The 26362-nt window shown below is 40.6% G+C and overlaps 1 protein-coding gene across 1 annotated transcript in view; it reads right to left on the bottom strand.

Moving 5' to 3' along the window:
- Positions 1–1424: 1424 nt before the first annotated feature.
- MAPK6 (mitogen-activated protein kinase 6) overlaps positions 1425–26362 on the bottom strand; it is a 131465-nt gene continuing 106527 nt past the window's right edge. Inside the window, exons 3-7 of the mRNA XM_011986212.1 lie at positions 21019–22204; positions 17980–18124; positions 8769–8933; positions 6432–6633; positions 1425–3778 (exon numbers count right to left, since the gene is read on the bottom strand). Of these exons, the coding sequence (XP_011841602.1) occupies positions 2680–3778; positions 6432–6633; positions 8769–8933; positions 17980–18124; positions 21019–21573 (2166 nt within the window). The 5' untranslated portion in view covers positions 21574–22204 and the 3' untranslated portion in view covers positions 1425–2679. The remainder of the gene's footprint in view (positions 3779–6431; positions 6634–8768; positions 8934–17979; positions 18125–21018; positions 22205–26362) is intronic.

Raw genomic sequence — 26362 nt, 5'->3', positions numbered from 1 at the left:
GCCTGAGTGACATGTGGAGACCCTGTCTCTATAAACACATTTTAAAAGAACTATAAAAAAAAAATTTAAAAACTAGCTGGGCATGTTGGCTCATGCCTGTGGCTCCAGCTACTCAGGAGGCTGAGGCAGGATTGCCTGAGCCTGAGAAGTCAAGGTTGCAGTGAGCTATGATCATGTCACTGCACTCCAGCCTGGGCCACAGAGTTAAGACCCTGTCTCAGAGTAGAGAACCCAGAAATAAATTCTCATCTATATGGTCAAATGATCTTTGACAAAGGTGCCAGCTACCTAGGTACTCAAGAGGCTGAGGTGGGAGGATCACTTGAGCCTAGGTTCAAGGTTCAGTGAGCTGTGATCACGCCACTGCACTTCAACCTGGGTGGCAGAGCAAGACCTTGTCTCTTTGAGTGTTTCATCTTCATTACCCTATAAAGATACTTTGATTGCAAGTGGGGACAAAGTAAATGGCACATAAAATTTTTATTGCAAATTTGACTTTACAATACTTAGTACTCAGCCTGGGTCACCCTAAAGCAAGCATATTTTATATAAACGGTTTCAGTTTTATTTTCTTTTTTCTTTGATGACTATGTTTTGACTTTTTAATGCCAACAAGTCAGATCATTGTGTAGATGGCCACTAAACTGCCAAGGTGACAGTAACAAATGTGGATTAAGCCCAGGAGCCAAGTTTCCCAGTAAGAAAAATCCTAGGCCTCCTTCAGGGAAGACAGCATTTGAGTCAAAGCTAATTATCCTCAAAACGAACATAGACTTGCAAAAAAATGGTTATAATGGAGAATCAGGGACCAATGTCTGCTGCCCGTTGCTTCCTTTACCTCCTGTCTGATGCTCTTATGACACTCAAAGCCTCCGCACTTGTCACCCCACCCAGATCCAACTACAAGTGTCCCATTTCCCCCCGCCCCACAAATCAATTCTCATGACTGCACTTCAGAGCTTGTCCTCTTAAGGTAATCTATGTTTAAATTCATAACGTGGACAGTATTCAACCAGAAAACAAAAAAAAATATATATATATATACACACATGGCTTTGAGAAGGTAGGCGGGCAGATATTAACAGAATTGGTGTTGTACAGAACAAGGATGAAAGAAAAGTGAGGATGGTTTTATAGCTGGATAGGTACAAGGGTAAGTTCATAAGCAAAGATGTATTACGGAGCAAATACTTCTCAAGTTTTCTCTGACTGCACAGTTCAAAGATTCAACTACACATTTTACCTAACAGTTTTGAAATACTATAAAGCCTTATTCCATTCTAATGTGTGATGGTTTAAGTCAAAAGACTTCAACCTTCTCAGCCTTTCAGACTAGCAATTTATAGCCATAATTCAAAGTGATTCTGGTAGTAATTTTCATTCTAGCAGAAAATTTTCATTAATCCAAGAGTGAAACAGGAGCCGTATTTGCTGGCCATGTTTTATTTGTCCTTTTTCTTCAAACAGGATAACCGAAGATACAGACAGTATTCAATAAAATAAAATAGATGAAACAAATTCTAAGAGACTGCGATGCCACATGCTACGTTTAACCTAATTTTATTCATGCTTGCCTTGGGATGGGGAATAGATCATTCAGTAAAAACATACAGTAAAAACAAAATGTCTTATCATGTACAACTTTTAAACTACAATAATGATGTACCTTAATTACTTCCATGCACACAAGTCTAACATTCGTTTTTTTTAAAAAATAAACACAATTAAGACTTCTAGGAGCATTTTATAATAAAGTAATTCCTAATTAATTTTTCTTTGTAGATAGATCAAGCACCTCCAAAATACAAATTCCTATACACAGTGAGCACGTTACTTAAAATGAACACTTAAGTAAATTAAGTACGTGGACAGCCTTAGGATAAGCTGATATTATAGATTCAGCTAGGTAGGCAACAAACCATAGTGCCAAATGGAAAAAGTGTATTTGCAAATAAATTTTAAAAACTAAGTTAATTTTTATAATTAAATACAGAAAATATACTGATTTGCTAAAATAAATAAGATGTGATGTATTAACACTTCACTATAAAGAATGCATATCAGAACATTTATAAACAGTGAATGAGTTTTTATTAAGAATAGTTTACTACAATAAACGCTGGCTAAATAGAAGTGCATTTTGTGAAGCACTATGGGTGGTATATGTTTTGCCACATACTCTTGTTACCTTGAGGTAGATAACACATGTGTACCAAATTCGGCATTCATTTTCAGTTGCTGCTGGTATCATGTGTTTTAAGAAATGTGTACAGTATGAAAAACTTGAAAATACTCATGAATGAAAAATGTCTTAGGAAAAAAATAGCTATTTTCATGCAATTATGTACAGTCTCACTGTGTAAATTTCAAGGCAAGGTTTGTTTCCTGTAAAACAGATCATTGTTCTATGAGAGAATGTTCTTTACTTGTCTTAGTGCATTTCTTTTCTCCTCCTGCATTATTTTGCTCTAGTCTTTACTTTTGTGTGCAAATGACATGCCAGTTAAAATGAAAACTCTCACATGTAGAAAAAGAAAGTCTGGATTTTAAAAACCAAGGAACTCATAAAATCCTTACTAAATGACACCATCTGATTCAAGTAAAAAATGACTTAAACACTAGTAATAAAAAAAAGACAACACATTTCATGAATACAAAGACAAATGTCTGCTGAGTGTTTTAGTTCAGATGTTTCAGAATGCTGCTGTATGTTTTATGAGGAATTTGAGGGGAAGATTTCATAGCAGAAGGTGTTAATGTGGCCTGTATTGACTTAAGTGGTGACCCAACTGGACTGTGAAACTGCGGGATGCCTATGGACTCGAGCTGCTTGTTAAAGAGGAACTCCCCACTGTTGTTCAGAAATCCTGCCTCATGTCCTCTCTCCCCAAGCTTCCCATCCTCTACTGGCTCAGTTTCTAGCATTTCAGTATCTTCTTTCCTGCTAAAGAACTTGTCCAAGTAACTAGTGTAAGTGTTTTCCTTCTCAGCTTGTTCATCCTTCCTTACCTCACAAAACTGATTGATGAAAAAACAGTCCTCCCCACCACTCACAAACTGGCTGTCCCAAGAAGATTGGTACAAGGCTTCTAATTGAGCCAGATTTGCCATTCCTTTTTCCTGTTTTTCTTGGCTTACTGACTTTGATATCAAACTTTTCAATTCTAGTTGGGACACTGAGCTATTCAAGTCATTTAATTTATCAACAACATCAGTAGGCTCATGTTGGGAACTAAGCTGAATAGTTCCTGCAATAAAGGAATCAAAATCAAATCCCTGATTCTTTTCCCTTTCTTTTCCAGCCAGTTGCTGTGATGCTTCCTCTAGCGCTATCTGGGCTTTAACCAATCCATTCCTTTCACATTTTGATTTGCCTTTCTTATCAGATTTTTCTTTGCTTTGTTCTTTCCAATTGGAAAGATCTATAATAAGCTTGGGTTCATAGTAATGGTTAACTTCACTCTCTCTCCAAACTAAGTTATCTAAATATGATGACGACCTCGTTTTGTAGTTACAAGTATGGCTACACTCCAGATCACAATATTTGTTTTCATGATGATCTGAGTATTGCCAACAAGGCTCAGTAGAGTAACTGGTATCAAAAGCAGGATCCTCTAGATACTTTTCCCGATCTCCATCCAAATATTTTCGGGGATCAACTTGTACTTCTTCTTCATCAGTGACATCGGACAGAGCTCTTGGATCAAGCTGAACCTCATCAATATCAAAGTTGTTATGTATAGGCCAATCATGCTCTGAAAACTGACAATCATGATACCTGAAAAAAATCAATACACTAGTGTTATTCCACGTATATGATTTCATTTTCAAATTCACCGAGTACTTTTTATGTGACAGCACTGTGCTAGGTCTATGAGGGGATAATTATAGGAGAATAAAGTCGTATGCCTGCCTTGCCCTACCAGAACTTAGTCTTGATAGGTAAGCTCTGTTAACATATTTGGTAATTGCCAATGAAGTATGTAACTTCATGAGGAACTGAGTCTTCCATTCTGAAATAAGACCAATTCTCATTTATTTTCAATTTGTTTTTTGTCCACCAGTTTCATGCAAACAAAAGACTTCATGGCCACAAAATGCACATCTCGAATCTCAATCAGGTACCTTACAAATGTTTACAGTAAGGGCAACTAGAAGAGGTTTGCTGGAAAACTCATCACCATGAATAGCAAAAATCTCCCTGTGTATATGTGTTACTGAATGTGCTATCCTATTACTGACATGTACAATCATTGAGGGAAAAGAAAAGAGATTAGATGACTTAGCTAGGTGTAATAGAAAATGCAGGCCAGGTGCAGTGGCTCATGCCTGCAATTCTAGCACTTCAGAGGTGGGCAGACCACTTGAGGTCAGGAGTTTGAGACCAGCCTGGCCAACATGGTGAAACCCCATCTCTACTAAAAATACAAAAATTAGTTGAACATGGTGGCGGACACCTGTAGTCCTAGCTACTAGGGAGGCTGAGGCAGGAGAACTGCTTCAACTCAGGAAGTTACAGTGAACAGAGAGATGGCGCCACTGCGCTCCAGCCTGGGCAACAGAGTGAGACTCTGTCTCAGAAAAGAACCATATTTAGGGGGTAGAAATGGACACATGGAGAGAAAAAATAGTTTGTAGATTTGTGCAAACATACCATACCAATACCTCAATATTTGAGGAGGAGGAAAAAAATTTCTTCTTAAAATCTTAAGATTGTCATTAGTGGTTCCCAAACCTGGCCATACATCAAAATCACCTGATGACTCTATAAGCTACCATCCTACTCTGAAGCAGAATTATATCTAAACTTTCCCAGAAATGTATTTATTATTTATTTGAGACAGAGTCTCACTCTGTTGCCCAGGCTGGAGTGCAGTGGCGCAATCTCAGCTCACTGCAACTGCCGCCTCCCAGGTTCAAGTGATTCTCCTGCCTCAGCCTCCTGAGTAGCTGGGACTACAAGCGCCTGCCACCAAGCCTGGCTAATTTTTGTATTTTCAGTAGAGACAGGGTTTCACTGTGTTAACCAGGCTGGTCTCGAACTACTGATCGCAGATAATTGGCCCGCCTCGGCCTTGCAAAGTGCTGGGATTACAGGCATGAGCCACCGTGCCCAGCCAAACTTCCCTAGAAATCCAATTCTTTCACTTTATGAAACATCAAATTATACACTAATGTTTAGACTTCAAAAAGTCCCTTTTACTGAACCTCTGTTAAGTGTCCCCAAATTAATTTTGTCATTAGGAAAATAGATTCAAATACTGTCTGAGTATGGTGAATCATGCCCATAATTTCAGCACTGTGGGAGGCCAAGGCAGGCAGATCACCTGAGGTCAGGAGTTCGAGACCAGTCTGGCCAACATAAAACCCCACCTCTACTAAAAATCAGCCGGGTGCCTGTAATCCCAGCTACTCAGGAGGCTGGGGCAGGACAGTGAGCCAAGATCGCGTCACTGCACTCCAGCCTGGGTGAGATTCCATCTCAAAAAAAAAAACAAAACAAAAAAAACTGCATCTAACATTAGTCAAAAATAATATTTACCTTAAGATGTAACTACCACTGAGACACTGGAGATATTTTACTGGATATGATTGAGTCTTGTCATCTAACATCTTAAATTGTTCTGACATTCATAAAATGATTCACTTCCAACCTTCACAGTTTAAGGACTTTATAATTTTATTTACTAAATATGCCTTAATGACTTTGAAAATGTTTCAAAGTAGCATTTAACTTTTCCCATCATGTATCATCTAACCAGTAATTACTTTATTAAATATTTAAATTAACGGCTATTTAAGGATCATTACTAAATTTTTCTTTTTCTTTGAGATGGAGTCTTGCTCTAGGCCGGGTATGGTGGCTCAACCCTGTAATCCCAGCACTTTGGGAGGCTGAGGCAGGTGGATCACGAGGTCAGGAGATCCAGACCATCCTGGCTAACATGGTGAAACCCCATCTCTACTAAAAATACAAAAAAAAAAAAAAAGAAAGAAAACTAGCTGGGCATGGTGGCGGGTAGCTGTAGTCCCAGCTACTCAGGAGGCTAAGGCAGGAGAATGGCGTGAACCCGGGAGACAGAGCTTGCAGTGAGCCGAGATCACGCCACCGCATTCCAGCCTGGGTGACAGTGCAAGACTCCGTCTCAAAAAAAAAAAAAAGAGATGGAGTCTCGCTCTATTGCCCAGACTGGAATGCAGTGGTATGATCTCTGCAGCCTCTGCCTCCTGGGTTCCAGTGATTTTTCTGCCTCAGCCTCCCAAGTAGCTAGGACTACAGGCACCCGCCCGCCACCACACCTAATTTTTGTACTTTTACAGTACTAAATTTTTAAGACTTCTACATTGTCTTATATATAATATTAGAAAAGTCACTACATACAGTCCATTGAAAGTTCAGTAAATATTTTTCTAATTTAGGATCACTTTACCTTTCCCAGTTATAAATGTGACTGTGAGTTTCATCCATAAGCAAAATATCATCAACTTCATCTTCAATATGAAAAGGATGGCTTGAAATTGGCTCATCCATTGGAAAAGAATATATGCTCATGTAAGGATGGGAGAGCGCTTCTTCTGCTGTTAACCGATCCATGGGACTAAATGTCAAAATTTGTTCCAGGAAATCCAGTGCTGCAGAAGAAAAGGTAAAAGTTTTTGAGAAAAGAACTGCTTACCTTTAGAAAAACAGCAAATGTTGATCTCATTTATTTAAATGACTAGCTAAGTGATTCCCTTAGCACTTCACACTACACAACAGGAAATCAGCATCTTAATTGTACTAACAGGTCCCCATCTTATAAAGGGGAAAAATAGACTACACAATTAAAAAGTTAATTGGTCAGAAATAAAACTCTGGTTTTATTTAGGACTCTGGTTAACCACAAATCCAATTCTTCCAATAAAACAGGCTAGTAGGCCTTCCTCAGCTCCTCACGCAGCCTGAAAGCTGTATTTACACCAGTCACACACTTCTATGCCTTATGATACCGACCTTCAACCCTGGATCATCACCACCATCTACTCTCTGGCCACACACAACAGATGAAAACTAGCTGCAATATCCCATATCTGGCTCATTACAAATTCATACTAAACAATTTCATTGTGACCTTTGCTATCTGGCCTTCTCTTTATACTCCAGTCTTCTTTATCATTCTCAACAGATAAACCCACTTCGTATTTGTCTCAATCCTCATACTTCTTCACTATGGTCACTCACACATCCTCTTATCCTTGCCTTCTAAGTGAGAAAGATGGCCTTTCTCTCTCAAGCCAACCTGTACTCTAAAAAGAACCCATTCTTTTCTTTAAAAAGAGAATTTTAAGACACAGGGTCTTTGCTCTGTTGCCCAGGCTGGAGTACAATGGCATGATCACAGCTTATTGTAGCCTTGAACTCCTGGGCTCAGGGGATCTTCCTGCCTCAGCCTCCTGAGCAGCCAGGACTACAGGAATGCTACAATGGTGCTGAAGCATGCTAAGATAGAGAAATGTACGGTAAACCACAGAAAGGGAGGATGAAAGGTAAGTATTGAGGGAAATTAACCAGAGTAGGGCTCCTAGGAGTCTTATAGGTTCACTCAGATGTACTTATTCCTGTTTGCTTTTTTCCTTCAAAGATCATAGAGTGTGGGGTGAGAACACGTATTCTTTTTACCAAGTTGCCACTGCCTCAGAATGTGCTCTGTCCCAAAATAAAACTCCACTGTTAAGAAGAAAGTAGTATGGAGCGTATAATTGATAAATCTTTAGTCTCAGAAACTCCATCCACTCTGCGTTCACTTGCTTGCAAGCACAGTGCTGCCACATGTGACCAAGGATCTTTGCTCAATGGTTAATCCCAGTCACTGGCCAAATATTCAGTTTAGTTCAAAGTTAAAACATGGTCCCCATCCTAAGGAGGGTATGAAAAAGATTCAAATAGCATTATACAGCAAGGTTACAAATGCTTCAACAGCACCATCCTCTTGGTGAGACTCAGCAATAAATGACGATGACTCTAAAGTGGACCCAGGTTATGGCTGAGCAGAGCCACACCTGCAGAGGGTATGCAGACACCCACCCTGTTCCCCACTGCACCTCCCAATTCGAAATTGCTAGTTTGCATTTTAAAAGTACTCCTTGGCCAGGTGTGGTGGCTTATACCTGTAACACTACCACTTTCAGAGGCTGAGGCGGAAGGGATGCTCGAGCTCAGGAGCTCAAGACCAGCCCGGGCAACACAGTGAAGACCCTGTCTCTATTTTTCAATAAAAAATAAAAATAAAAAAGTGTTCCCACAAAGGACTTATTTAGTTATGAACAGGGATGTTGTGACAGTGGCTACAGGGTTACGAGAAAGGGAGCTAGCAATGGAATTTGTGAAGACAGACTCAAAGACTGGTTAAGAATGTGGAACTACTGAAAAGTCTGCAAAATCTGCTGAAATGAAACACAGCAGCTTTCTCTTTATCCAGGCATTTATAGGAGTTACAAGTATATCTGAGGAAAAAATGCCATCATGGTTTTTCACCCAGTGCCTATATTCAAAATACTTGCTACTTGCTCTGGAAAGTAATTCAGAGGAACAAAAAAACAGATCGTAGCCTAAGCACCAGGACAGAAAAAAAAGGGAGATGAGAGTCGAAGTTTTAGGTACACCTTAAGTATAAAAAGACTATTTGGGAGAAAGCCCCATATCTAAGGATAAAAAGTTCCAGCTCCCTACACAGATTTCTACTTCACACACAGGCATGAATGTGAGGGCCACTCTCATGTCACAATACCTTCTCGACTAATTCCTGGAAGCAGCTGAGTTAAAGGTTTGTGTGGCTCAGTCATGTCATTTCTAATGTAAACTGGAATTACGCTGAGAAGCTCCTGACGATCTTCCTCATGTACAACAGGAATAGATTCTAAAATCAGCTGCATCTGTTCAAGTTCATGTGCACCTGAGGTAAAAAACAAAACAAAAAAAACACTAAATACAACAAACACATTCCTCAATGTTTACTTATTTCATAATAAACATAAATTATATTATAATGACCAGTGGGGGGAAGTTTGAATTGAATCATCAGGTTTCACTGCTTTGACTATCACCAATCTACTTACCTATTTCCATTTCTGCTCACTGATATATTTAGTTTTAGCTGCTTTGTTTCCACAGGGAACTGACTCTTAAGTTTGGTCTCATATTAAGGTTATCACAGACTAATGAAAAAAAAGCAACTGAGATTTAAGAGATCTAGATTCTGGTCTTAACTGTACCACTAATTAACTGGCTATAACTTCAGAGACAACAGCTAACATCTCTAGGACTTAATTTCACCATCAATGAAATGAAGGGTTGGACTAGACTTTTAAAATGAGAAGTTTTGTAGTTCTTTGTTAGGGGTCAGTATTTCTAGGCTGTTAGGCAATTGAAGAAATAAAGGGGGAAACTAGGCTAAATAGGTGACTTTTAAAAATTCCATTTGCTGTACTCCAGCATGGATGACAGAGTGAGACCCTGTCTCAAAAACAATAAAAATTCCACTTGTCTTTCCTTTAATGTCTATAAATGCATTGAACATTCAAAAATTTTGTTAGTTCCTACTATGAGCAGGACACTTCAGAATACAGTTGTGAAACAAAACAGACCAAGTCCCTGCCTTCATGGATCTTACGGTGACATATGCTATAAAGAAAAAGTAAGCTAAGGGTGATAGGACTGTCGGGAAGAATAGGGCTGTTAATACTTAAAAAAAAAAAAAAAAAGAAAAAAAAGTGAAGAGTTGGAGACCAGCCTGGCCAACATGGTAAAACCCCATCTCTACTAAAAATGCAAAAATTAGCCGGGCATGGCGCATGCCTATAGTCCCAGCTACTTGGGAGCCTGAAGCACAAGAACTGCTTGAACCCTGGAGGAGGTTGCAGTAAGCCAAGATCATGTTACTGCACTCTAGCCTGGGCAACAGAATGAGAATTGATTTTTGTTTTGTTTTAAGACAAAGGCAAGCCTCACTAAGAAGTGGAAAATTAAAGAAGTGGGGAATACACCAAACATTCATATGGAAGAAACAAAGGAGTTCTAGGGAGATAGAGAGAAGCCCAGGGGAGACAGGCAGGTTGGTATGTCCAAGAAACAACGATTAGATAAGCCTAGCAAAAGTACAGTAGCTTGGAGCACACAGTGGGAGATGAAGTCAGAGTGGTACTAGAACAAAGGGTCAGCTTTACCCTGAGTTTGATGGAAAGCCATCATGCAGTTTGAGCAGAGATACGACACGATCTACCTTATCTTTCAACAGGATCACTCTGGCTGTGATGTGGTAACTAAAGACAGCACATACTGAAGCAGGAAAGAGAAGGTCCTTCTAACAGGAGAGACATAATGGCTGACTGGACTTGGGGAGGGATAGTAAGAGTGATAATAACAAGCTGTTTACTTTTAATTTTTTTTTTTGAGACGGAGTCTAGCTCTGTCGCCCAGGCTGGAGTGCAGTGGCCAGATCTCAGCTCACTGCAAGCTCCGCCTCCCGGGTTTACGCCATTCTCCTGCCTCAGCCTCCCGAGTAGCTGGGACTACAGGCGCCCGCCACCTCGCCCGGCTAGTTTTTTGTAATTTTTTTTAGTAGAGACGGGGTTTCACCGTGTTAACCAGGATGGTCTCGATCTCCTGACCTTGTGATCCGCCCGTCTCGGCCTCCCAAAGTGCTGGGATTACAGGCTTGAGCCACCGCGCCCGGCCGTAACAAGCTGTTAAGAGTCTGGATATGGTTTGAAGTAAGAGCCCACAGATCTGTGCTAACAGACTAACAGAAGTGAAGGACAATGACAAGATTTTTGTCTAAGCAACTGAAAAATGGAGGTACTGGTTTGCTAACATGAGGAAGATAGTAAAAACAAAGTATGAGGAAGAAATATCAGAGGCCCAGTTCTGGGTAGGTTAACTTTTGTTATTAAACATTTGAGTGGAGATACTGAGTTAAGGAACCTGGAATTCAGACAAGAGGTCAGGGCTGAAGATATACATTCAGAAGTCATCATCAGATATAGATAATTCTTAAAGGAATGAAAAAGAATGAGATTACCCAGGGACTAAGTGAAACTAGAGAAGCAGGGAGCCCAAGGACTGAATCTGGGATACTTCCAACATGAGGCGAAAGAGAAGAACTGGCAAGGGTGACTGGAAAGAAGCCAGGGAAGAACTGAAAAGTGGCATGCCCAAAGACAGCTGAAAAAGCACCTGAAGAGGGGAAGATAAATTGTAACAAATGCTGGAGATGGTTCAAAATAAGGACTTAGAATTGATAAGGGATTTAGCATTATGGAGATCACTGGTGACCTCGATGAGAGTGGTTTTTGGTGGAGGACCAAGCCTGATTGGACAGGGTGAAAGACGGAATGTAAGCAGAGGAATTAAGAGCAGCAAGGATGCACACATCTTTTGAGAAGTTTTACATTCAAAGAGTACAGTAGTATGTGGCAGTAGCTGAGGGACTGCGGGGTGAGGACAGAGATTCTCTTGTAAGACTGGAAAAATTTTATCAATGTTTGAATGAATACTGATAAAAACGATCCAGCAGAAGGGGTAAAGTGAAGATGCGAGGAACAGAAGTGCTAAGCAGGAAAGAGGAAAAATACCTACTGCCCAAGTAGAAGTGTTAACCTGGGACAGGAACACCTACAGAGAGACAATCTGGACACACGAGAGAAATGTACCAAAAAATAAGACTATAACACTTTCTACAGGCTAAAAATACACTGATTTCCAATGAATGCTTGGTCCTTACCTTTTGTTGCTCTGTTCATTTGCACCTTATACCTAATAACCACTCAGATCTCCCTTCATGTTTTTATCTAATGGTTCACTGACAAAAATCAATGAAGCATCTGGCAACTAGAAAAAAACTACAACCTAGATCTTTCTAATCATTTCACAAACTATTCCTATTAAATGTAAAAACTATGCTACTTAAAGAGTTTTAAAACAAATCCAATTATTTTTATTCCTATACTTAATGTCTGAATGTGCACTGAACGTTTAAAAACATTTAAAAATACATAAATACAGCTGAGAGCAGTGGTTCACACCTGTAATCCCAGCACTTTGGAAGGCCGAGGCAGGTGGATCACCTGAGCAGGAGTTCAAGACCAGTCTGACCAATATGGTGAAATCCTGTCTCTACTAAAATTTCAAAACTTAGCCGGGCATGGGGGCGTGCACCTGTAGTCCCAGCTACTCGGGAGGCTGAGGCAGGAGAATTGCTTGAACCTGGGAGGAGGAGTTAGCTGAGCTCATATAAGCACACTCCAGCCTAGTATGACAGAGCGAGACTCCCTCTCAAAAAAAAAAAACCACACACACACACACAAAACCTTTGTATAATCCATGCAGCAGCAGTAGGCACTGACCTCATTTCTATGACTTGGAGCATGACCAAATTATTTTTCATTATATAGACAAATTTGGTTTTGTTCTGAGACAAAGTCTTGCTCTGTTGCTCAGGCTGGAGTAAGTGGCATGATCACAGCTCACTGTAGCCTTGACCTGCCAGGCTGAAGCAATCCTCCCACCTAAGCCCCTTGAATAGCTGGGACCACATGTGTGTGCCACCATGCCCAGCTACATTTTTGTTTTTTTGTCGAGACAGGGTCTCACTATGTTGCCCAGGGCAGGTCTCGAACTCCTGGGCTCAACTGATCCTCTGGTCTCAGCCTCCAAAAGTGCTGGGATTACATGTATGAGTCACCATACCTGGCTTGTTTTTCTGACTTGTTACTGTGGTGGCTTTAAAATGTGTCCACCTGGCCAGGCACAGTGGCTCCTGCCTGTAATCCCAGCACTGTGGGGGGCCAATGCAGGCAGATCACCTGAGGTCAGGAGTTTGAGACCAGCCAGGCCAAAAGGGTAAAAAAATTTAGCTGGGTATGATGGCAGACACCTGTAATCCCAGTTACTTGAGAGGCTGAGGCAGGAGAGTCATTTGAACCCGGGAGGTGGAGGTGGCAGTGAGCCAAGATCGCACCATTGTACTCTAGCCTGGGTGACAAGAGCAAGATTCCATCTCGGAAAAAAAAAATAATTTTATATGTATACACACACACACACACATGTACATACGTGTGTGTGTGTGTGTGTGTATCCACTTAATCCTTGGAGTGGATATCCTTGGAGTGTATGTGTGTGTATCCACTTAATCCATTCGAGAAGGTCAAAAATGAAAAACCGGTCCAAAAATTATTTTGATACTCCTCCCTTTAAAGGGTGGAACTGAACTCTGCTCCCATTGACCATGAAGTGTACTTAGTGACTCACTTCTAACACATAAAATAAAGCTAAAGTTGACAGTATGTAATTTTTGAGACTTGGTCACAAAAAGATATTTTACATGTGTGGTCAACTGATTTTTGATGAAAGTGTCAAGATAATTCAATGGGGAAAGAATCTTTTCAACAAATGGTGCCAGGACAAATGGACGTCCAATGTGTAAGAGTTAATCCCCCTTTTTCTTCCTTCCCCCACCGAATACAGAGTCTTGCTCTGTTGTCCAGGCTGGAGTGCAGTGGCACGATCTTGGCTCACTGCAACCTCTGCCTCCCAGGTTCAAGCAATTCTCCTGCCTCAGCCTTCCGAGAAGCTGGGATTACAGGTGCGCACCACCACGCCCAGCTAATTTTTGTATTTTTAGTAGAGACAGGGTTTCACCACGTTGGCCAGGGTGTTCTCGAACTCCTGACCTCAGGTGATCCACTCTCCTCTGCATCCCAAAGTGCTAGGATTACAGGTGTAAGCCACCGCACCCAGCTGTAAAAGTTAATCCTATAAAACTCTCAGAAGACAACACAGGAGAAAACAACCACGACCTTGGGTCAGGCAATTATTCCTCAGATATGACACCAAAAGCAAAAGGGACAAAAGAAAAAGATAATTGGACTTCAGAATTAGAATCTTGTTTCGGGCCTGGCACAGTGGCTGATGCCTGTAATCCCAGCACTTTGGGAGGCCGAGGCGAGTGGATCATGAGGTCAGGAGTTCGAGACCAGCCTGACCAACATGGTGAAACCCCGTCTCTACTAAAAATACAAAAATCAGCTGGGCATGGTGGTGCGCGCCTGTGATGCCAGCTACTCAGGAGGCTGAGGGAGCAGAATCGCTTAAACCCAAGAGGGAGAGGCTGCAGTGAGCCAAGATTGTGCCACTGTACTACAGCCTGGGCGAGTGCGCGAGACTCCGTCTCCAAAAAAAAAAAAAAAAAACAAAAAAAAACCAACCTGTTTCAAAAGACATAGAGAAAGGAAAGGAAACTGCAGAATAGAAGAAAAACATGTAAATCACAAAAGATTTGTATTCAGAATTATGTAAAGAATTCTTACAACTCAACAATAAAAAGACAACCCAATTTAAAAAATAGGCAATAGATCTGTACAGACATTCAACATCCATTAGTAGGGAAATGCAAATCAAAACCTCAATGAGGCCTGGTGCAATGGCTCCTGCTTGTAATCCCTGCACTTTGAGAGGCCAAGGTGGGCAGATCACTTGAGGTTAGGAGTTAGGGACCAGCCTGGCCAACACTGTGAAACCCCATCTCTACTAAAACTACAAAAATTAGGTGGGCGTGGTGGCGCATGCCTTTGTAATCCCAGCTACCCGGGAGGCTGAAGGCAGGAGAACTGTTTGAACCTGGGAGGCGGAGGTTGCAGTGAGCCAAGATTGCACCACTGTACTACAGCCTAGACAACAAAGCGAGACTCCATCTCAAAAAAAGAAAAAACAAACCACAATGAGATACTACTTCATACCCGATAGGATGGCTATACTCAAAAAGATAAAATTTAACTCTCATGCATTGCTGGTGGGAATGTAAAATGGTACAGCTGTGCTGGGAAACTGTTCTTCAAAAAGTTAAACAGTTATCACACGACCCAGCAATTCCACTCCTAGGTATATATACCCAAGAGAACTGAAAACATTTTCACACAAAAACTTGTACACAAATATTCACAACAGCATAATTCATAATGAAGAAGTGGAAACCCAAATGTCCATCAACTGAGGAATGGATAAATAGCATGTGGTATATTCATAGAGCAGAATACTATTTGCCCATAAAAAGGAAAAAAGTACTAATATATGCCACTATATGGGTAAACCTCCAAAATATTGCTACATGAAAGAAGCCTGTCCCAAAGTCCAAATGTTATCTGAAACAACCAGAGTAGGCAAATCCATAGAGACACAAAGTAGATTAGTGGATGCCAGGGGTTGGGGGAAAGAGGAAATGAGAAGTGACTGCTAATGATTTGCAGGATCTTTTAGGAGCCAAGACAGTGTTCCAAAATTAGATTGTATTATTTACAGAGTATATAACTCTGTAAATATACTAAAAAATATGGAACTGTATAATTTAAATAAATTGTATAGTATGTGAATTATATAACAATACAACTTTTTAAAATAAGATATACTGGCTATCTCCTTGCTGTCTTTTGGATCATTAGTTCTAGAGGAAGCCAGCCACCATATTATGAAGACACTCAAGCAATCCTAAGGAGATGCCCACATGGTGAGGAACCAAAGCCTCTTGGTAACTGTCATGTAAGTAAGCTATCTAGAAGTGGATCCTCCTGCCTTGGTCAAGCCTTCAGGTAACTGCTGCCCTTACCAACATCCTGACTGAGAAAACCTGAGCTAGAACCACCTAGCTAAACCACTCCCACATTCTGACACACAGAAACTGTAAAACGGTAATCAATGTTTGTTGTTTAAGCTACTAAGTTTTGGAGTAATTTGTGACACTGCAACAAACAATACAGAATTGTTTATATATGCTGGAAGGCACTTGATATCAGGAACAGAACCTCTAATCACAGTATTGTTCCTAAGCAAAAATCAATCCATTTAATAATTTAGTTTCCAGGAATCCCTCCGAATTTCAATTTAGAAAACTATCATACATCTTAGATTTTTTTTTTTTTTTTTTGAGACAGTCTCTGTTGCCCAGGCTGGAATGCAATGGCTTGATCCCGGCTCACTGCAACCTCCACTTCCCAGGTTCAAGTGATTATTGTGCCTCAGCCTACCCAGAAGCTGGGATTACAGGCGTGTGCCACCATGGCCGGCTAATTTCTGTATTTTTAGTAGAGACGGGGCTTCACCATGTTGGCCAGGCTGGTCTTGAACTCCTTACCTCAAGTAATCTGCCTGCCGCAGCCTCCCAAAGTGCTGGGATTACAGGCGTGAGCCACTGTGCCCAGCCAGAAATTTTAGATAAATAGAAAAAAATTATAGGCCGGGCGCGGTGGCTCACGCCTGTAATCCCAGCACTTTGGGAGGCCGAGACGGGCGGATCACGAGGTCAGGAGATCGAGACCATCCTGGCTAACACAGCGAAACCCTGTCTCTACTAAAAAATACAAAAAAAAACTAGCCGGGCAAGGTGGTGGGCGCCTGTAGTCCCAGCTACTCGGGAGGCTGAGGCAGGAGAACGGCGTAAACCCGGGAGGCGGAGCTTGCAGTGAGCTGAGATCCGGCCACTGCACTCCAGCCTGGGCGACAGAGTGAGACTCCGTCTCAAAAAAGAAAAAAAAAAAAAAAAAAAATTATAAAGGGCTGGCTGTTATATAAACTAAGTACTGGCATTAACATACTTAAAAGACATTTATGCATGCTGTCCTTTCTTCACCAGTGCTCTCCTATGTACACTAATCTTTCTTATGTAAATAGGCTCTGGCCTATTCCTTTCCTTCTGCTCTTAGCACAGTCTGGGGGTCGGGGGGAACAACTCTAAAAATGGTATGTATAGAGGACAGGGTGCAGTGGCTCACGCCTGTAATCCCAGCACTTTGGGAGGCCGAGGAGGGCGGATCACGAGGTCAGAAGACAGAGACCATCCTGGCTAACACGGTGAAACCTCGTCTCTACTGAAAATACAAAAAATTAGCCGGGTATGGTGGCGGGCGCCTGTAGTCCCAGCTGCTCGGGAGGCTGAGGCAGGAGAATGGCGTGAACCTGGGAGGCGAAGCTTGCAGTGAACAAAGATCGCACCACTGCACTCCAGCCTGAGTGACAGAGCGAGATTCCATCTCAACAACAACAAAAAAGGGTATAGAGGGGGGAAAAGTAATCTCAAAACACAAAAAAAGGCCTTAATCACTATCACACCACTTCCCCAACTAGAAAATCTTCAGTACCCCTACTATTCCTTACTTTTCCATATGGAAAGTCCTCTACCTACTTTCTAAATACTTTCTTATCTGACCTCATCTTAACTAATCATAAATATGTTTATTATTATTTGACAACTTGCATGAATCTCACATTCATGAATGTACCAGGATTATACTTTTATTTATATAGGTACCCTTAGATAACACATTTTCTCCCTTCCCCAATTAAAATTCTTCACTATTATGACTCCATAATGCCTTCCATTCCAGCAATCACTGATGTATAGCTTCTCCAAGTTTACAGCTCTAGTCTATACTAAATAATTTTATACAGATGTATGCTTTGCTTTATGACACAAGACATTTTTCATGGATTATTCATCTCTTCTCATCTTGACAAAGTCCTATCTCACACACTTCTTTAGACTTCTAAATAGCACCAAACTTAACAAAAAATTACTTGTTTGGTTGTTTATAGGGGGAGGAGACCAAGAAAAATTTGTTGGATTTTCAACAATGGCTTAAAATTTTCACCAGGAAGTGATGATACTGACAGAAGTATGCAACTCAAGTATCAACACAGATTACCAACAACTATTATGGGTCCACAAAATATAAAATTATATTTAAACACTAGAGTTCTGATAATTTATGAAGTGACCAATTTAGTGAATATGAATAAGTTTTCTCAATTTTTTGAATAAAAACGCCAATTTATCTGTTCATTTTTAGTATTCTAGATCACAACTAATTATTTTAAACCTTATATGAATCTTGCTTCAGAGATAAATGCAAAATTACTTCTCTTTGGGAAAATTTTTCCCCCCACAAAATACTAACCTGCAAAAAGGGTTTTACCAGTCAGCATTTCAGCAAAGATGCAGCCTGCAGCCCACATGTCAATGGCTTTAGTATAATTATTAGGAGAAAGTAAAAGACGTGGAGATCTGTACCATTTAGTAACCAATCCTTCAGAAAGATGACCCTACAAAAGAAACAAAAAACATTTTTTTTACTTTAGCTAAAAAACAGTACTTAAAACTTGATTAAAGAATCCTTAATCTGCCGAGCGTGGTAGCTCACGCCTGTAATCCCAGCATTTTGGGAAACCGAGCTGGGCGGATCACCTGAGGTCGGGAGTTCGAGGCCAGTATGACCAACATGGAGAAACTCCGTCTCTACTAAAAATACAAAATTAGCCAGGTATGCTGGTACATGCCTGTAATCCCAGTTACTCAGGAGGTTGAGCCAGGAGAATCGCTTGAACCCGGGAGGCAGAGGTTGCGGTGAGCCGAGATCGCACCACTGCACTCCAGCCTGGGCAACAAGAGCGAAACTGTCTCAAAAAAAACAAACAAACAAAAAAAAACACTTTAGTCTTTAACCCCAGCACTTCGGGAGGCCGAGGTGGGTGGATCGCTTGAGGCCAGGAGTTTGAGACCAGCCTGGGCAACATGCTAAAACCCCATCTCTACTAAAAATACAAAAATTAGCCTGGCATGGTAGCACACGCCTGTAGTCCCAGCTACTCGGGAGGCTGAGCTGGGAGGATCACTGAAGCGCAGGAGACAGAGGTTGGAGTGAGCCAAGAGCAAGACCCTGTTTAAAAAAAAAAAAAAAAATGTAAAACTCTAGTTATAGTGTTAACTCTAGGTCACACATTCAAAGTATTTTTCAGATGAGCTGGTTTATACTCAAAGTCTTGAGATAATCAAGGAGCAAGTATGCTTCAAGTCAGAACAGTAGGGAAGAGCACCAGAGGTGCTACTTACAAACCAATGTCAGCCTCCTTACTGACCTCTACTATAAATCTTATTAATAACCAATTTATTCAATTACTTTACAATTACAAAGCACCTTACAAAACCTTATACATATATTGCCTTATTTCATCCTCAAAACTACCCTGAGAGATTGTGACGGTAGATATTAACTCCATTTTATAGGTGTGATGCCCGAGAGATTAAGGGATCTGCTTCAAGTCATATAGCTAGTTGGATGTAGAAATGGAGTCAATTTTAGACAGTATAAGTCTTAGTTCAGTGCTCTATCCACAATACTTCACTGTGGATACAGTAAATACATAAAAAGGACGTGGTCAGTGTTAATAATCTCTTTTCTCTAGGAAAAAAAAAAAAGTGTCTGTGTTGCCCAGGTTGGTCTCAAACTCCTGGCCTCAAGTGATCCTCCTGCCTTGGCCTCCTAAAGCGTTGAGATTACAGGAAGAAGCCACCGTGCTCCCAGCCTAGAACTCATTTTCTACAAAGTTTTTTTTTTTTTTTTTGAGATGAATTTTTGCTCTTGTTGCCCAGGCTGCAGTGCAATGGCGCGATCTCAGCTCATTGCAACCTCTGCCTCCCGGATTCTCCTGCTTCAGCCTCCCAAGTAGCTGGAATTACAGGCATGCACCACCAGGCACAGCTAATTTTGTATTTTTAGTAGAGATGGGGTTTCACCATGTTGTCAGGCTGGTCTCAAACTCCCAACCTCAGGTGATCCGCCTGCCTCAGCCTCCCAAAGTGCTGAGATTACAGGTGTGAGCCACTGCACCTGGCCCAAGTAAAAATACTTTAATATGGGTTGAGCATGGTGGCGGGCACCTGTAATCCCAGCTACTTGGGAGGCTGAGGCAGGAGAATTGCTTGAACCCAGGAGGTGGAGGTTGCAATGAGCTGAGATCACACTATTGCACTCTAGCCTGGGCAACAAGAGCAAAACTTGGTCTCAAAAAAAAAAAAAAAAAAAAAACTTAATGTGAAACAACACATACGAAGATTTGTCTTAGGCATGTACTGTGAAAAGCCAACAAAGCAGGGCTCCCAGGGGTTCTCTACAGCCAAAGCAGCTCCACTTTTCTATTTTAAACATCATGGTCCCACATAAGATTTCATTTCAAAACTAAAAGACCAAGGTTCAGCTTGAAAAATACTAAATTCTTGTATGAAGACCATTTGCTATCTAAGAGGAAGTTGCTGTGAATCTTTTTGGCTATACTTACTACCAATTGTTTATGGGAATTTAGATGTCAAGCTAAATTTAGTTTAAACAAAGCAGAACTGAATACAGTCTCAAAGGGACAAAAGACGACGTAAGTTTGGGTGTGCTGGCATGCACCTTTAGCATCAGCTATTTAGGAGGCTGAGGCCAGAGGATCACTTGAGCCCAGGAATTTGATGCCAGCCTGAGCAACACAGCAAGATCTTGTCTCTAAAAACTTAAAAAAAAAAAAAAAAAAAAGACAAAGCATGATGGTTCACACCTTTGTAATCCTAGCATTTTGGGAGGCTGAGGCAGGCAGATCACTGGAGGCTAGGAGTTTAAGACCACCCTGGCCAACATGGGGAGGCCCCATCTCTACTAAAAATACAAACAAATTAGCTGGGCGTGATGGCACGCACCTGTAATCCCAGCTATTTGGGAGGCTGAGGTACAAGAATCACTGAATCCAGGGGGTGAAGGTTGCAGTGAGCCAAATGGCACCACTGCACTCCAGCCTTTACGACAGAGTGAACTCTGTCTCGAAAACAAAAGACCTAAAAGTTGAAATAGTATCCCCTCTTACCACAATTCTGTCCCAAAGAAAGTATATTCCACTCTTAAATAACTAAGGGAGAATTTCATTTATAATGAATAACCATATACTTTAGAACTTCATTATAATAACCATATATTTTTTAGAAATTTGTATTTAATTATCCCACTCCACCTTCATTTCAAACAGAGAGACTGTGAAAGATAGATTTGTATCAGAAAAAAGGCACTATGTAAAGTTTAATAAGATTAAAAATTCCGCCACAACATACAAAGAAAATGCAGGTACCTATTTCTGATTAAGCGTATCAGTTTAAAGGTCTGTCTCAGCTGGCTTTCTCTACATACCTTATGGGAATAATGAGGATCCATGATCCGTGCAAGACCAAAGTCACCTATCTTCAGCACCAAGTCTTCAGTATTAATGAAAAGATTAGCTGGTTTGAGATCTCTGTGCAGTACGTTTGCAGAGTGAATATACTTGAGCCCCCGTAGCAGCTGATACATGAACAGCCTGGCATGCTCTTCCAGTAAAGGGCCCTGCTCCAGCACATTAGCCAAGTCTGTCTCCATGTACTCCTGAACAATGTAAACACTGTTCAGTTCCGTAAGAGAGCCCACATCGTCTGTTAATTGGCTTCCACTAGGACCAAGAATTTCAAACACTTTCACAATGTTATCATGGTCAAGTCTTCTAATAATTTTGATTTCACGTAGAGCATGTTTGACACTCTGGGGATCAGTAAGGACAATTTTCTTGATGGCTACTCTTTTGTCACAGTCATTGTCTACAGCAGAAAAAACCAAGCCATTGCCTCCACAACCCAATGGTTTTAAGTCCATATACCTAGAACCCAGATCAAAACCATGAATGTTCATGAGACTTTCAAACTTCTCTGCCATTTTGAAACCCTTACTATTGCCTTTTCCTTTCGAATTGAACTTGTGTAAACAAGGAAGAAAACTGGCATCAAAAGGAAAGATCTTTCAAAAAGGGAGAAGAAAAATAATTATGCTTCCACAGCAAGATGGTTTCTTGATGTTCATTGCATATGCCAAACAGGCCTGTTGAGTTCCCCTTAGATTTAAAGCTCAAAAAGCTCTACTCATATTGAGAATTAAAAAGATTGCAGTACTCATAGTTCAAGAAAGGGGCAGCAACTCTGCAGACATTTAAAGAAAACAAGAAACTCAAACGGAATGAAATGACATACTGTGCACTCAGATTACCGTGCTAAACGATTTAACATTTAACAAAAATGTGAATAAATATGCACACAACAGGCTTCTATGAACATTCTCCTCACAGTGCAGATACATTCAGTGTTGGACTGGTCCTGAGCAGCATCATTCTAAGGTGCTGGTAAGCACTATTTCCGTTTTGCTTCTTTTCTTCCTTTGTTGCTATATATTTATTTCAACAGGAAGCTCTGGCGGCTGTTGGTTAACAGAAGATGTCTTTTGTTAGTGATCAGGTGGCTCCAGCTCACCACAATCACAATCAAAGCTACCGTCCATCTTACTCTGATACAACCTGGGGGGATGAGAAAAAGAAGAGAGTCACCACTGCAGGAAATACCCTTTTTTTCAAATGTGTAGTATGACACAAACTGAGCATTTAGCAATAAACTACTACTGGTACATTAAACTTAATGATGGTCATTAAGTGACAAATTACCCTTAATCAAAAATAGCTTACAAAAATGTTATGAGCAATTCACACACGTTGGCCCGGGCTCCAGATTTCACTACGCTAGATTCTTGGTAACACTTATGCTCATTAGGTTGTACCATTTCTGAAATGCCAACAAGTATGGGAAGGTTCATAATATTTTTATAGAACTTGAGTTTTATGAGGGGTAAAACATTAGTAACATCTATCTAAAAGAATATATAAGAAGTCTGCAATGTATTAGTTTGTTAAAGAACATGTTTATTTATTAACTATGCCTATCAATATCCAATGAACAAAAATCTAACAGCACAAATAAGTATGCGAATAATGCTCTTCAATTTATAAAAGTAAACTTGCACAATAATACCTATGAAAAGGTATTTAATGTGACTGATAGGAAAAGATTACCTTAAAAGAACATTTCAGATTGAAAAAACATGCTTCTCTGTTAATGTCAACTCTGAGGGGTGTGGAAAAACAAACTTACACACAATAGTGGTTAGAGTTTAAATTAGTACAAGAACTTCAGAGCAATTTGGCAGAAACATATAAATGAATAAATAAATAGCATACTCTATGACCTGGCCATTTTTCTTCACAGTAAACTCTCTAGAGAAATTCTCATTTTTTTGGTAAAGAAAATTAGAAACAACCTAAACTTCATAAAACAGGAGAACAGATAAGTAGTTATATGCATGCAAAATAGTTTTTTTTGTAAGTACATATGTACATTGCAAAAGTAAAAAAAAAAACGGAAAAAAAAAAGAGACAAATACCAAATTCATAATGATTACTTGGAGGTTATTAAGGAAAGAGACCAGAATCATTTCTCTGCATTTTAATGTGTTATTTATTTTAAAATAACAAGCATGGCAGATTACTAGATTCTTACAGAGCTGGGTGGTATGTATATAAAGGTTCGTTATATCAATCTCTGTTCGCTTAAAATATTTCATACTTTAAAAAATATCCTCTAAAAGGGCAGGAAAAAATAGCCTCAACTCCAGTAGATGGTTCCCTAGCCAGCCTGAAAAAAAATAAATGCAACTTGGTTCTTTCAGTTTCTTAATGGCCTAATCCTTGAATCTGCAGAGTACCCAGAGTACCAGATATAAGGCATTATGGAAAATAAGGTGGTCAGAATTCCTAACAAATAAGACCAGACAATATTTGAGGCAGAAAGAATAAAGTCAACAATTTATTCATTTAATATATAAACATATATTGAGTAACTACTACATGCTAGGCAGGAGCAAACCTGATATGAGCAAAAGGATTCTGGCCCTCAGTAAACTCAACTCATTGTCCAATAGGAGAAAGACAGCTTCAGTAAAAACTGATACTTACTATCCTCCAGTTCTTTTAATAAATGAGAACGGGTCTTGTATCTGCTTAATATGAAGGACACTAATAGTAAAATAGCTTTCTTTTACTGTAACAGATGGCTTCTCCTCTGCAAGTTTTTCTCTGCTTCTCAGAAATCAGCCCCCCTAGCCCGCCAAAAAAAAAAAAAAAAAAAAAAAAAGTCCTAAAAATTCTGTAGCTTACCAGTCTATTTGTAACAAAACACTTAAAAAGTTTGTGAATAAACTTTTGAATTAAAAAAATATTTCAAGGCTGGACACGGTGGTTCACGCCTGTAATCCCAGCACTTTGGGAGGCCGAGGAGGGAGGATCACGAGGTCTGGAGTTCAAGACCAGCCTGGCCAATACGGTGAAACCCCATCTCTACTAAAAATACAAACAGTAGCCGGTCGTAGTGGCACATGCCTGTAATCCCAGCTACTCCGGAGTAAGGCAGGATAACTGCTTGAACCAGGGAGGTGGAAGTTGCAGTGAGCTGAGATCACGCCATTGCACTCTAGCCTGGGCGACAGAGCGAGACTCTGCCCCCCCGCTCCCCGCCAAAAAAGTCAAACAACTTAAGTCCAACATATCATTTGCCATTATCCAGCTGAGCCATTAGTCTTGTCTTCGGTCTTTAGCCACTGGATTTTCAATGCTGTTATGTGATCTAGCCCATGTGATTATGGAAGTAAGTAATAAAAATACATTTTGGGGCCAGGCGCGGTGGCTCACGCCTGTAATCCCAGCACTTTGGAAGGCCAAGGCGGGTGGATCTCCTGAGGTCGAGAGTTGGAAACCAGCCTGACCAACATGGAGAAACCCTGTCTCTACTAAAAATACAAAAATTAGCCCAGCATGGTGATGAGTGCCTGTAACCCTAGCTACTTGGGAGGCTGAGGCAGGAGAATTGCTAGAACCTGGGAGGTGGAGGTTGCAGTGAGGTGAGATCACGCCACTGCACTCCAGCCTGGGCAACAGCAAGACTCCATCTCAAAAAAATAAAAATAAAAATAAATTTTTGTATTGGTAAAAGTTTCAGATTTTTAAAAAGGGCTTTAATACTGCGTCTCCCTCCCACCAAGGTTTTTCTGTTTGTACACATCTTGATTCTTCCTGCTCCCCAGGAAATACCCTAGGAAAACCAGTTTGTTTGTTTGTTTGTTTGAGACAGGGTATTGTTCTGTCATCCAAGCTGGAGTATAGTGGCCTGATCACTGCAACCTCTGCCTTCTGGGCTCAAGCGATCCTCCCACCTCAGCCCCTCAAGTGTCTGGGACTACAGGCAGGAGCCACCACACCAGGCTTTCTTTTTCTTTTCTTTTCTTTTTTTTTAAAATATAGGTGCTGCTGAGGCAAGCAACACACACGGCTAATTTTTGTATTTTGTAGAGACAGGGTTTCACTATGTTTCGCAGGCTGGTCAAGAAAACCAGTATTTCTCAAAGGCTTCACTATTTCCAAAATTTTACATCTCTAGTCTCTACCTGAAATAGAATGCTTGTTCATGCCTACCCTTCCTGCCTTAACGTAAACAATTCCTTAAAGCTCAGTCATGTTTTACATTTCTGACTGTAAAATCAGTTCCATAGACAAATGAAATAAGAACAGTAAGATCTCCCAAGTTCTCTCTCAAACTTCTACTTCACTAGCAATCTAGTCAAGCACAAATGCTTTGTCAAAAATTACACCACTGTTATCTGACAGAATAGCACTATAGTAGGCGTTGTAGCCAGATTAGGAAAGCCATGAAAATGAGAGATCCTTACTTAAGGCCTCCATCCACATCTGCCCCACTTAAATTTTATTGAGACCAAGAAGCCTCACAAACTAGAAACTTCAAGGAGTGCCTTTTCAGAATTATCAGTGACTGGTCAGCACTTAACGAGGTAGAGTAGGTAAAAAATGATACTAGGGAAGGTAGGAGCTTTGCCTACACTGAGAACTGCAGAGCCATCACTATGTACTCAGATGATGAAGACTATACATTCTAACAAGAGAAGGTAGTATTTATAAACCAAACTGTAATTCCACTAGACAATGAGGATTATACCAATTAAACACCTGGGAGGGGAAAAGGATTTACAATGGCAGTGCTTGTTCAGTGATTCTGCCTCATTGCTCTGTGAGTAGTAGTCTTCAGGATCCTTCACTATCCATTAGACCAAATGCTGCTGGAGCGCCTTTTCAGCCAGGATGTTGGAAAGTAGACCCACCTTAATTAGTAAGTTGGGAGTCATGCTGTACCTCTACATCATACAGTGGGTCCATTAAGTGTTTACAATTCAGTCATATTCCATTATTCGGTAAGTATTTGGTAAGTATCTGTGTCAGTCAATCCCTTGGCAATGGGGATAAAATGGTGAGTAAAGAGAGACTTGGGCTCTGCCTTCGTGGAGTTTATCGTGTGACTAGAGACAATTTTTTTTTTAAAGAAGAAAAGTAAACAAGGAAATGAAGAAAGGACAAGTGGTACCAAGGAATGCTACAAGATACTACTGAGAGTCTGCACATTGGGGGTCTGACCTGATTAAGAAAGTCAAGATGTGTGTGCCTGGTAGCCATAAAAAAGGCAGAGTAGGCCGGGAGCGGTGGCTCAAGCCTGTAATCCCAGCACTTTGGGAGGCCGAGACGGGCGGATCACGAGGTCAGGAGATCGAGACCATCCTGGCT

Source organism: Mandrillus leucophaeus, unplaced genomic scaffold (genome assembly GCF_000951045.1).
Source record: "Mandrillus leucophaeus isolate KB7577 unplaced genomic scaffold, Mleu.le_1.0 Scaffold108, whole genome shotgun sequence".
NCBI classification, from domain to species: Eukaryota; Metazoa; Chordata; class Mammalia; order Primates; family Cercopithecidae; genus Mandrillus; species Mandrillus leucophaeus.
Note: the sequence above shows the minus strand (reverse complement) of the source record. Positions and strands in the feature narration are given on the sequence as shown.